The sequence below is a fragment of the Pleurodeles waltl genome, chromosome 1_2 (assembly GCF_031143425.1).
Source record: "Pleurodeles waltl isolate 20211129_DDA chromosome 1_2, aPleWal1.hap1.20221129, whole genome shotgun sequence".
Lineage (NCBI taxonomy): Eukaryota > Metazoa > Chordata > Amphibia > Caudata > Salamandridae > Pleurodeles > Pleurodeles waltl.
The window spans coordinates 77107855-77120097 of NC_090437.1; the positions used below are offsets into that span (position 1 = coordinate 77107855).

Consider the following 12243-nt stretch of genomic DNA (forward strand, 5'->3'; position numbering starts at 1 on the left):
TAAAAATCTAAACCCTCTCTCTCCCCTAAATCAAAAACTCCCCCCTCTCTCCACCCAGTGCCTCACCACTAGCTGCCCTGACCAAATGTTCTCTCCTGCTCTGTGCAACTCCTTCCTGTTTCAGTACCATTACCCCCCAGCCCTCCTGAGCTCTCTGTGTTAAACCCCCAGTACCCTCCCCTTCAGGCTCTCCCAACTCCTTTTTTCTATGCCCCACCCCCACCCTACTCCCCCAGGCCCTCCCTCCACCTCCCTTCCCCAGGCGCTGAATTGTATTCCTCCCCGAGGCCCCGCAGTCCGACACTGTCCCTCCCCCCGCTCGCATCAAAGCACTCCGGGCACGCAACCGGACTGTCAAACAGGATAGCTGCTCCGGCGAGCCAGAACTCCTCCCCTGTGAAGCTCCAGGAACACCCACATGCTTCCCCCGCCCCTGCAAGCCAAACCTCACCTGCCGATTCAGATTTCCCATACTGCGCGAGGGCGAGCAGGCTGCCACGGCCGCCACCACCCTGCTTGCCGCCCGTCACGCCGGCCGGGAGCTCCTGACCACACCATCCGCCAGCAGATCCAGGTGCCCGTCCCCACGCGGAAGCCGGAGCGCTTGAGAGACCCGCTCATCCATCGGCCACGCACTGCAGATAAGTAATAATGCAGATAACTAATAACAACATGCTTTTAAGTAGCGCGCTGACAAGCCACACTCTACTCTTCTCTCAGCCACTAATGACACCGGGGAAAAAGTGTACCTTGACCCTACGCTATCAAAAAATGGCTGCTCACAAGCCACTGTGTCACCACCTAAAATGGTGACCGTAACAAAATGCCCCCCTTATAAATACTACAGCCCTTCCTCCCAAAAAACGCCCAAACAGCACCCAAAAACTGCACCACCTTCCACAAAATTCCCGGGGGGGGAGACCTCATGACTTTGGCGTCCCCCCCCCCGGGACCCACTTTCGATTAGTAAAACAACTGCTTTATTTAAAAAGCAGTCACAGACATGGTGGTCTGCTGAGCCTATCAGGACACCATCCCTGTGAGTGTGGCTATTCCCAATGGGTCGCAAATTGCGACCTATCTCATAAATATTGATGGTATTGACAAGGTAGGTCTTTACGACCCCATTGGGAATCACTAACAGTGTGCTTTACACTGTTGTACATTTTGTTTTGCGACTCGCAATTTCTGAGTCTCAAAACAAAAATTCGTACATCTGGCCTCTGGTCCTTGAAAGGGGGAGCCACCCCCCAAATGTTTAAGCGTTATCCCAAAATGAAGCTTTTATTTTGTTATCAACACATATTTATGTTTTCTTTTTAAGTAGGGCTGTTCTTCTTTGACCACTAATGATTTCTTGCCCTTTACATTTGGATGCCTGCACGTTGGTAAAGGGAAGGCTGATGATTTTGACATGTCAAACCTTCCAACTCACATGGTGCCACAGAGTGACACTCAATATTGGCTCCCCTCTCACCATCTCCTGTTGAGGAGCCAGTATCACATGGTGGCAGGGAAAACGAGCTGAAACCCGCTGTAACCAGTGGTTTTCAGACCGTTTACGGAGGTTTGTAACTGCTGATGTGCATTAATGGGTGTGAAAACACCCAAGGACATCAGAAGCAGCCTCAGCAAGCTTTTGTTTTTTTTTAATTGAGGAGGGTGTTTGGTGCTCCATGGCATGAGGCCACACCCCTCCAAGGCCCCACCCCCTACTCACATTGTGGGTTTTTCAGGGAAGTTGGCAGGTCTGCGTAAGTAGATATGGAGTAATGTCAAGCATAGTGCAAAATACAATGCCATTGCAATGTAATCTGGATTATAGTGAACAGCAGCACACTACTCTATTCAGAGGCACAGTATCATACCATCCATGAACACTGTAAGGTAAGGGATGAAGACCCTGCTATATGGTTCCTATTCACAAATTAGGGTTGTGCATATTTCAATGAGTCCTGTGTACTAATAGATTGCATAGCAAATTGTACATTCACAGGGTGTCTCAAAAAAACCCGCCTCATGAATACTAATGAGGCCCATCTAAATTTGAGACCCCTGACATCGGCTTAAAAGGTAGAATGGAGGCCTGCAATGGACATCATACATCTGTCTGTGCATTTGTATTCTAAACGGAAAACATACTTTCTTTTTTTTTTCTTTTTTAAAGCAACCTATGTTAGTTAAAGGGATTGCTTTAAAAAAGAAAAAAAGAGTTTCCATTTTGGGAAGACATCAGGGACAGGAAGCACTAGCTCTCGGATCAGCGTCAGCTCCTCCTGAGGCCGCCATCATTATTCCCAGGGTGGGAAGTATTCCGTGTGTACAGCTCCCCCTTTGCAAATCAGATACCATCCCCTTTGAGGTGGTTTGCCACCACAGCTGCAGTCACAAACCACTGATGCCTGTCTTCTGAATAGCAAATAGCAGGAAGTACCCATCTAACGTCCCACTTATCCATGATTTGTAAAGGTTTATAAAAAACCCTTTACAGATTGAAAAGACTTTTCAGACTCTTATAAGGACTGTTGTAAGTATTGAAATTAGGAAAAAAGTACTTTATGAGTTTTTGCAAAACACGCACTTTGCAGTTCATAATACTTTTGAACATATGAGCACAATGTCCTTCAAAGATCACTCATTAAGACATTAACGAAAGGCTGAGGTGGAGGTTGCAGGCTAGGTGACTTGGAGAGGTAGTGTAGATTGGGAATAATAAAGATGGTGGGACCTTGAACTCTTAAGAAGTTGAGGAACCTGCAGAAGAGAAGGGCTGTGGTCAGAGCCAAAGGCTGTTGGCAAGACGGATGTTACAGCACTTGGAAGCTGGGTCAATACTGTGCTGTAGTGGGCATGAGTATTAGATGGTAGTTATATCAATCATTTTAAAAGCATATTTGGCTATAGTTGCACTGTAAGTAGTTTGTTGGTAATGTGAGCAGAACCATTGGAGGCAACTGAAACACTAGGGTGAAGATGACTCTTAGCCTAGGTGAGTAGTTTTGTGAATAGTTTGCAAACTACATGTTGAGTTGGTTACCGCTGGGATGTACAATAGCCAGGGTGGAAGATATCGTTGTGAATTGTTTTAGGATGGATAACTCCCTTTTATGCCACGAAGTAAACATCCGCCAAGTATCTTGTTTTCTGAAGACTGGAGAAAACTGGTGTTTCTCCCTGGGCTATTAAATCAATCATTGTTTATGTTATATTCTGAATTTGTACATAAGCAGGCAACAAGTGCAGCTCTTTTAGGACGTGAAAGATTTGTAAGACATTATTGCAGGGTTTTTAGTCCCTTGAGCCTTAAGTAGGTCAATGGAAGGACTATTGCTGCTGTCTAGCTTGAAGCGTACAATAGCTGATGCAATGGTACCTTGATGTTGTAAAGTGAACTAGGGCAGGAAACATGAACTTTCTAGTAGTAAGATGTTCTGGACACTCCTGGAAGGGCCAGAGGCAGTTAAAAAGTGGCAAGTGCATGGTTGAGTATCTTGGATTGTGAGCAGAGATGCAATATTTTTAAACACCATTGTAAAACAGAGTAGCATGAGAAGTGAGTATTTAAATATGAAGGGTTGAGGAAACCACTTTGCTAACTAGTACAAATGTGAATCTGACTTCTAAACATATTTATTACATCAGATTTAGCTTTTCTAATGGACTATGCACGGGGAGAAACTTGTCAGACTCCGACCAGCTATTGTTCAACAAAGCAAGACAGAAAGATAAAGGGATCCACCCTAGATACCTGTCGCAGCGTAATGATAGCTGAGACTGTAAACCACAACTGCAAGCACAGTCACCCTGAAATAGGTGTGCCATTTATATGGACACTCTGTTGTTAATTAGAAATTCCGCACGAGCAGCCCTAAAAGCTAGAAGTGAAATTGCATCATCAGAGACCATGAGGATCCCACCATGAATTTCACTGGCAACCACACTAGTCAACTATTTCCTTTTGCCCACCCCATGAGGAGGATCCACGACAACAGCACAGGTATCGAGATATTCATAATCAATTCTAATTATTTCCTTAGATTTACCAAAAGTGTGTTTTAAATGTCGAAGCCTACTGTTTGCTCCTGAAACGCACACATAGGAAGAGTTAACACTATAGTTACTGGAGACGACTTTACACCTGATACATCTGCAAAAGAACCTAAATCAAGGGCACGAGTCCGTATCTAGAAAATAGCACTTTTATAGGTATTAGTACTTTCCAGTATAGAAAAACCATGGCTAAGTGAACGATTGGAGCAATGTTTTACACGTGGACATGAGATGGCAAATATTCCAGAAGAAAGATTTGAAACTATTAAATTGATGTGATAGATTGCTTTAAAAGGAATACTTTTTCTCAAATGTAATCCTGGTCCTCACAATGCAACTCGGGCAGCTGAGGTCTGGCTACACTCTTTCTAATAGGGGTGTCTCTGTGCTCTAGAATGGTGAGGATTTCCCTTTCAACACAACTTCTTTTGTGCTTCAATGTCTTTGGTCTTCTTTTATCTTTTACTGCTTTCTCTTCTTTCTACTGTGTTGGTCTTAATATTCTGCAACTGTATTTTATTTGAAATGTATATTTAAGAAAGACTGATTATATCAATCATTGATAGTGAAGTTCACCCTGTTTTTTTAATGGATGATTGCACAAAAGTAAAACAATAGGGCCACTCAATGTATTGCTCAGCATTCGCTTTTTCTATTGTATACAACTTGCCCTTGGCAGTCCTCCGGCAAGGGAATTCTTTCTGTAAAGAGAACCAGAAAATGGAAGATTAAATTGGAGGCCCCTCTAATTTTCTTGCTGTTTTTAAGGCGAGTCACTGCATATGAGCACCAGAAATGTTAACACTGGAGGCTAGAATCTACATGTACAGAACACACAAAGTCAGACACACATATGAAACTACAAGCTGAAATGAACGCTAATTAAAATGTTGTGATCTTCCATTTTTCAGTGAGGAAGAAAAGACTTGCAGACTTAAGTGGTCCCATCTATCCCAAGTGCCGGAGTGGGGTGTAGCCCTGACTGGCGGTGTGACGAGACTGCGCCCTGGACCAGGACACCTTACACCGATAGCTTGTGCCAGACTGTGGAATCCTAGCAGCAAAGCAGCAGCACCAAACATTTGTCATGGCTCTGTTCAGTTTTGCGTCATCCTTGTGCACTAAAAAGGTTTACCTTAACTAGCAAATGTAGCTGAAGATTTTCAAAATATAGCTCATGATTCTTACCTTGAGGACAATATTATTTCCTGCATCCGTCTACTCGTCTTTTCTCAGTCTAATGTGCCTTGCTTTGAAAGGTGGGAAGAGAACTGAAGGAGAGTCCCATCATGCAACACCATATAACAATCTCCTAAATAAGCTCTTTTGTTGGACACCACAGTAATCCACAGAAAAAGAGTACAAAATACTGAATCTCTGTAAATCTAGCCAACCGTATTCTTCATAAGCAAAGGATGTCTGTCACAGTTAGAGGAGAGTGCCAGAAGCACCTGCCGCAGCAGTGGAGATAGAGCAGATCGCTGGCTATGTATCCACACTCTCTGATTGGTCTTAGTTCTTCAGTGCCTCTTTTCCCCAACTAACTTTTTAAAGCCTCATGCCACAGAAAGATTGTGAGATGGTATGTTAGATGAAGGTGGTGCAGATGGACTGTAGGTACATATGTTCCATCAGTGAATAACACAGTCCTACTCCAGTGTGCTCAGCCCCCTTTTGCGCATATGTGGGAGAACACTCTCTAAGAGCATATTGATGCAGATGGGGAAGGCAGTAAGAGTTCTTCCAGATGCTGAAGTGTTTTTTTCAGACAATTCCTCTTTGCACGTTTCTCGTTGAAAACTGAAAAGGCCAGTGCACACAGTGCCCACTAACACAAAGGGCTTGAAGGGAATGGATATTTACCCCAATGTGCACCCAGATAAGCATATGAAATCGGGTACCTTTCAAGTCTATGTGTAGTGCCAATCTCACATCCAAAGTACAAAACATTTTTTAACCAGTCCCCAAATTGAGCTTGGCTGTGGGAAGGTGATAACTAAATAGCTTCAAGATCAAAGTGGAGAAGAACAGAATACCTGGTTCTGCCCCAGCACTGAAAAGGGTTCTATCACCTCAATGCCAAATGCTTCTCTACCTCCAGCAGAAGCTCTGAAGTTACCAGATGATGTATCTAATAAGATAGAAGGTCATCTGGATCCTTTCTCTACCATGGAAAAAGTCCAAGGGTACTGTTAAATCGCTGTTCAGAGTTGAGGTCCAGACCAGCTCTCTATATCCATAAATACTGCTTATCTGTCTAAACCGAGAGCGGTAGTAGCAACACCACAGAGTCCATTTTGTTTCATTAAATCCTGGCTGGTGGAGAGGACAAAGAACTACCTTTTCAGGATCCTCTGATACCTTATGCTATGGTCTCTTGTAGATATAACTTGGTGGAAATGTTTGTATGAAAAACATATTAAAGTCAAGCCTTTTCTGGAGCTGTCAGAACAAAACATGGAGAGTGAGTCACAATGTCGTGTTGGTCTAATGCCGGAAAGACATAAGGGAAAGAGGGGACTGTAGTCATTTTCATTGTCTTCCTCTGATTTTACATTTTGCTAGTCGAAGGTCTAGCGCTGCTTTGTGGGCCTTAAATATGAGGTGACTTAAGGTATCTAATACAGCGATGACCACACATCTTGCTGCATGTGTTTTCTGCATTGCACTAGCATGAATGTGGCATTAGCTTGGTTGAGGCAAAGAGCTGCATTTTGTTACACCTCCCTCCTCATATTATCGGCTCATTTGGCCTCCTTACGCAAAGGAACTGGTGCAATAAAGCCACCTTCCTAAATCTGTCAGGCACTGAAGCTGGCACGGACAACTCTGTAGATCACATTGAAGTGTTGTACACTGAAATATCCGAGGAGATGACTGTTGATCTTTTTAATAAGGGATTTGTGTCTCACCCAACTCAGTCTTATGATCCTGGTTACCATGTTTCAAAATCCTCTTTTCTCAGGAAAAGAGCCACCGCCTGGTGGAGCCTGGAAACCCAATCTCCCCTGGGACATGTCAGGGCAGTCCAGATTGGACCACATGGACGGAACTTTAAAAGGCTATCTTGTTGTAGCCATTCCACTGAGATATGAATAGAAGGGAGTATCGGACCTTTTACAAATCACCATCCAGGAATCCTCTGAAAGACTAACACATTTGCATGCCACATTATCGAACTATCTATACTTTCTGGGGCGTATTAAGGGTGGAAATGACTAATGTGAAATCTGAACAATATAAAAGCCAAACTCCATCAGCCAATATTCCTTCTAGCCTTTTCAGAGTCAGCAGTTTTCTTTATGTAGATGGCAAAGAAAATGCCCATTTTATTATGTCAACTCTAGTTCCTGATCTAGCCTGTCTTGGACTATTTGCAAGTGCCAGAGACTTATTTGGTGCCACTGAGGTGCCTGTATCCTTCTGCTAGGCAATCTCGGATCTAGAAGAGTTGTGCTACCCCAAAGCCTTAGTGTCATTTCAGGGCTGGAGGCAGGTGAATATTGCAGCAATGCAAATGAGGAGTGCCTAAGTGCTGGAGCACTCATAACCTCTGAAGCCATGCACTTATAATGCTCTGACGTTTCGGGCGCTAAATGTGAAGCAAAGATCCTCAACTCAGAACCCCTGAAGAAGAAGTGTGAAAAGCTTGCTCTGACACTCAGATAGTCCTCTTTGCAAACACATGTCGAGATGACGGCCCTAAAGATATTCTCATCATGCAAGGTGGCATTTCAGTGTCTTCCCAACGAGAGAGCTGCAAATGCTTATGAAAGAAATGTGATCATGTGGCCCCAAATAAACAGCGACATAGCCAAAAAAACTACACAATGTGGCATAAAACTTCACACAGTGCTTAGGGTCCCTCAGGAAAGAACTAGCTAGCCAAAGATAAACCGTAGAAAAAAGAAAACCGACTCGTGCCCCCAGTTCAAGGCTTTGTGTTTCTGGCCGACATTGTATATGGTAATGGAAAAAAGCGACTGAAGTGGGAAGGTTAAGCAGAGCAAAGACAGGACAGGTCGTGGGCTTGTGGACTTAGGGGGTGGCTACGCCAATGGGAGCACTTTGTTTCGACCTTCTGAAAGTTATTCTACTATCGTAGGTGTTTCTAGATTCCTTCTCTTAGCGTGACAGACATCTCACATGTAAAATTAAAGGTACATTGAAGACCGGAAGCATCTTCCTAAACAGAAGCCGCAAAGCTGTTTCTTACTGTATTAAAAATCCTATATTATACACCTCACACACGACAATTGGACATCACCACCTTTTCATTTTGAATAAGGGATTACAGTTCTGCTGCTTTGTAAATGTGTAGGGCAAACTCATAACTGTGTTTTTTCGTGGTGTGTGTACTGGAGACCCCGCTGGCCACTCGGCACCTCGAAGGAGAAAGAAATACACATCACTTATCAGCAATTCCATAACTTAAAGATATTTTTCACAAACCTTCATCTTCATTGGTTTCAAATGTATATGATTTTTAACAGAAACTAGTGTGCCAAGCAAGGTACACCTTTTTGTGCTCATTTGTATGTATTTAGCTATATGAATTTTTTACTAACCATTCAAATGGCAGTTTCCAAATATCAAAACAACGTGAAATGATTTTAGCGATATAAATCTGAAAATGGAACATTTCTATGTGCAATAGAACGTATGCAAATGTTAAAAAAACAACATGTTTTAAAGCCAAATACCAAGAAAAAAATCATTGCAGTGGCACAATACTGTGAAAACAACAGATCCTAAAAATGTATAACGTGCAAGAGAATGAAAACGAATATATATTTTTAGCAGTGTAGGTGATAAAAAAAAAATCTTGATCAGAAACCGTTGCACGCCCCGCAGAATGACAACTCTGTAGGGCAGCCTACATATAGCGAAATTTACTCCGAACAATGTAACTAAATGCTGCTGTAAGGATCTGATTTACCTCTAAGGATAAGCGTATCTATGCAGGGGCGCTCAAAGTAAAATAAAATTAATGTGCCAAGAACGTTTCGTGTTACATTGTTAGTTATTTCTCAGTGAATTAGTATATCACACTTTATAGGTGTGGATTTAAAATTTTGGGGGAGATTTACTAACATTTTAGGCTGGGTTGACACAAACTAGCACACAATGGGGAATATATAAATACTCTGTTTGCACCGAGTTAGTGTCATTTTTTAAACTCTAATTCTGTGCAAAACGAACTCCATATTTATACTTTGGTTGCTCGACCCATCTAGCGGCAAATTTATGGAGTTAAATTCATTTTTTGGAAGTGGAAACCTATCTTGCCTTAATGAGATGCAAGGTAGGCGTTCCCCTGCAAAAAATGACTCTATGGCCTTAACGCCATATTTATACTCCTCTGCAAAAATGCTGCACGGGAGGGAGGAGGGGTCAAAAAATGGTGCAAAGCTTGCTTTGCCCCATTTTTTAACACCTGGGTCAGGGAAGGCGTTAGGGGACCTGTGGTCCTATTTCTATGGTGGAACACCATGGAATAAGCCCACAGGTGCCCTCCCCAGGGACACCCCCCCAACACCAGAGGCACTGGAGAGTATGGGGGACCCCATCCCAGGTAAGTACCGGTAAGTACAGGTAAGTATTGCATTTTTACTTTTTAAAGTGCTATAGGGGGCTCTGAAATGGGTCCCCCTACATGGCACTGGGTGCAATGGCCATGCCCAGGGGACCCTGGTCCCCTGTGCTGGCCATTGGGGTGGTGGACATGACTCCTGTCTTTTATCAGACAGGAGTCATGTGGTATGGTAGGTTTTGCGTCAAGAAATGACGCTAGGCAGGTTAGAGTCATTTTTTTTACTCTAACCTGCCTAATGTCATTTTTTGGTGCAAAATCCCCTTCTTCCATAGCGCCAGCCCCACCTGACTAACGTAATTTTTTTTACGCTAGCCCACCCTTTGCACCGGCTTGCACCATTCCATAAATATGGTGCCTGGCTGGTGCACAGAAAAGGCACAAGCTGGTGCTAAACTTTTTGGTGCAAAACTGCATCAGGGCCTATGTTTATCTGGAATATACTGTACCAGCGCAAACCTTGTTGTGTGCTAGGAATTTGCGCTGCTTTCCATTACTTTACTTCAGGGGGTGTCCCATGGGTGGTACATGGGTGTTCCCATGCAACCACCCCCAGTTTTTGGAACCCTGTCTACTAACGACAGGGTCTTGCACCAAAAACTAACACCTCTTTGAGAACGATTTTCACCGTGGAGACCACCTTGATCTTTGCTCTTGAGCACCATAGAGGTGCACACTCAGGCCCGTCAGAAACTCAGTGTAACTAAGCAGCAGGCAATTTGGGAGCATGTAACCGGCTCACACATGGCGAATACACTGGGCGTGGAGCTTCCCAAGGCTGATATGGCCTGTAAGAGCGGACAAAATAGAATGTGTGTCAGAATGGTCACACCGCTGGGTCACATCACAGACTCGCCCTACCTGAGGCAGTCATCACATACATCTTCCACACATAGAAGTTTTATAGAGTAGCTAAGCAGAATAAAAAACTGCATGGACAGGTAGGTCAAGCAGCATTCGGTATGATGCCAGCATATTTCACGTTTCCCAACTCCCTTTAAGTGTTGCCATACCCTGTATCTCCTGGTCCTGCTTTGCTCTGTGTCTGCCCCTTTCCCTTTCTTACTTTGAATATCTTTGTAGCCCATCTCTGTGTCCTATCTTAGGATCCACATCTTCCAGTTCTTCTTTCCATATCCCATTTATACATTTTCTTATGCTCATATTCCTGTCTCTGTCTCCTTCCCTTACACTTCTCAGTCCTTTATTTCACCTTTTACCTTTGTCCCTGTCACTCTTCCTTCTCTGCCTTAGCTGATTGCCTAATTTTTCAGATCTAACTTTACTGTACAGCTCCGTTATGTACGGCAAAGCAGTGCTTAATTTGTGCTTGTTCTTTCCGGTGTGGAGCACCGGCACTTATTTTTGGGAGCCGGCACTTATTTTTCTGCCTCAAGCATTTACTGCGAGCAAAAGACACATATGGGAAAGACTGAGGAAGACAAAAACGAAAAAGCGCCGCAAATGGAGAAAGCAGAAAGCTGCAAGAGTGATCTGAAGGGGCAGGGGTGGATGTAAAGAGGCCCGAAACGGTTTTAGGATTACGCTGCCTCAGTATTCCGTGTGCGCATATTTAATAGCAGCAGCCACGTGTGTAGGAGGAGGGGTTTGAGTACCAGCACCTTTTTATTTACAAATTAAGCACTGCAGCAAAGTTACAATGTATTAGAAGGAACTCCCCTAACACTGGTTCCTGTCAATGCAATAAATGTCTGCCGGCCCAACAAACATTTATACATTTTATCATCGGGACCTCCGCCAACTCGATAGAGTTATTTAGTCTGTCACCCTGGCAGAGGAAGTCCAGACTTCCAAAATATAAATCGGGCCCTTAGTTGTTATCTGAGCTTAAGCTACCAATACAATCCTTTTAACTAAGATACTGTCAGTACAAGTAATGTAGTATAATTCTTGGTAACCCAGGTGCTGTCAGTGCCAGGGTTGCCAGAGAAGACCTAACAACTCAGTCATCACATTTGCTCACTTTCACCAATGGGAATACCTCAACTGCAAGCATAAGACACTTGTTGCCAAATTTAGCAAAACTTTGCACCAAAACTGATACCAACTGACGCAAAGTGTTGATCTGGGATTTACTTTGCGCTGGAAGGTAACCTTAAAGGGTTTTATTACATTACCACACATGTTTACCACGCATGCCTTTCCAATGCAGCCTTAACCACGAAGATGGCTTTACCACACACACACGTACACACATATATATATATATATATATATATATATATATATATATATATATATATATATATATTAGCCAGTGGTGGCCTCCACTGGGTAGTTATAGTGAGGTCTACCTTTCCATAGCAAATGGCTTTTTTGGTTTGCTAATAACTTTGTCGCCTTTTGACAAATCTTCACAAAACATTCCAAAAAAGTGCTCTTGTTACTTCAGCCCCTTCCTGGAACGTTTTGGCGTGATCCATCAAGCAGGGGCTAAGAAAAAGGGAGGGACCCATAAAGCAATTTCCCTATTCAATTTCCATAGTGATATTGAAAAGTACTACAGCCAAAACGTCTGAAAAGGAATTACACCAAATTTGGCAGAAAGTGGGCTTTTTGTGATTTACTGTACATCCATT

The 12243-nt window shown here is 43.4% G+C and overlaps 1 protein-coding gene across 3 annotated transcripts in view; it reads left to right on the forward strand.

The window, feature by feature from the left end:
* TMOD1 (tropomodulin 1) overlaps positions 1-9052 on the forward strand; it is a 476820-nt gene extending 467768 nt beyond the window's left edge. For all 3 annotated transcript variants that reach the window (XM_069236536.1, XM_069236542.1, XM_069236532.1), the window contains one exon: positions 4962-9052. Coding sequence is in view for 2 of the 3 variants with exons in the window: in XM_069236532.1 (XP_069092633.1) it covers positions 4962-5026 (65 nt within the window). In the remaining variant the exon portion in view is untranslated. The remainder of the gene's footprint in view (positions 1-4961) is intronic.
* The last annotated feature ends 3191 nt before the right edge of the window (positions 9053-12243 follow it).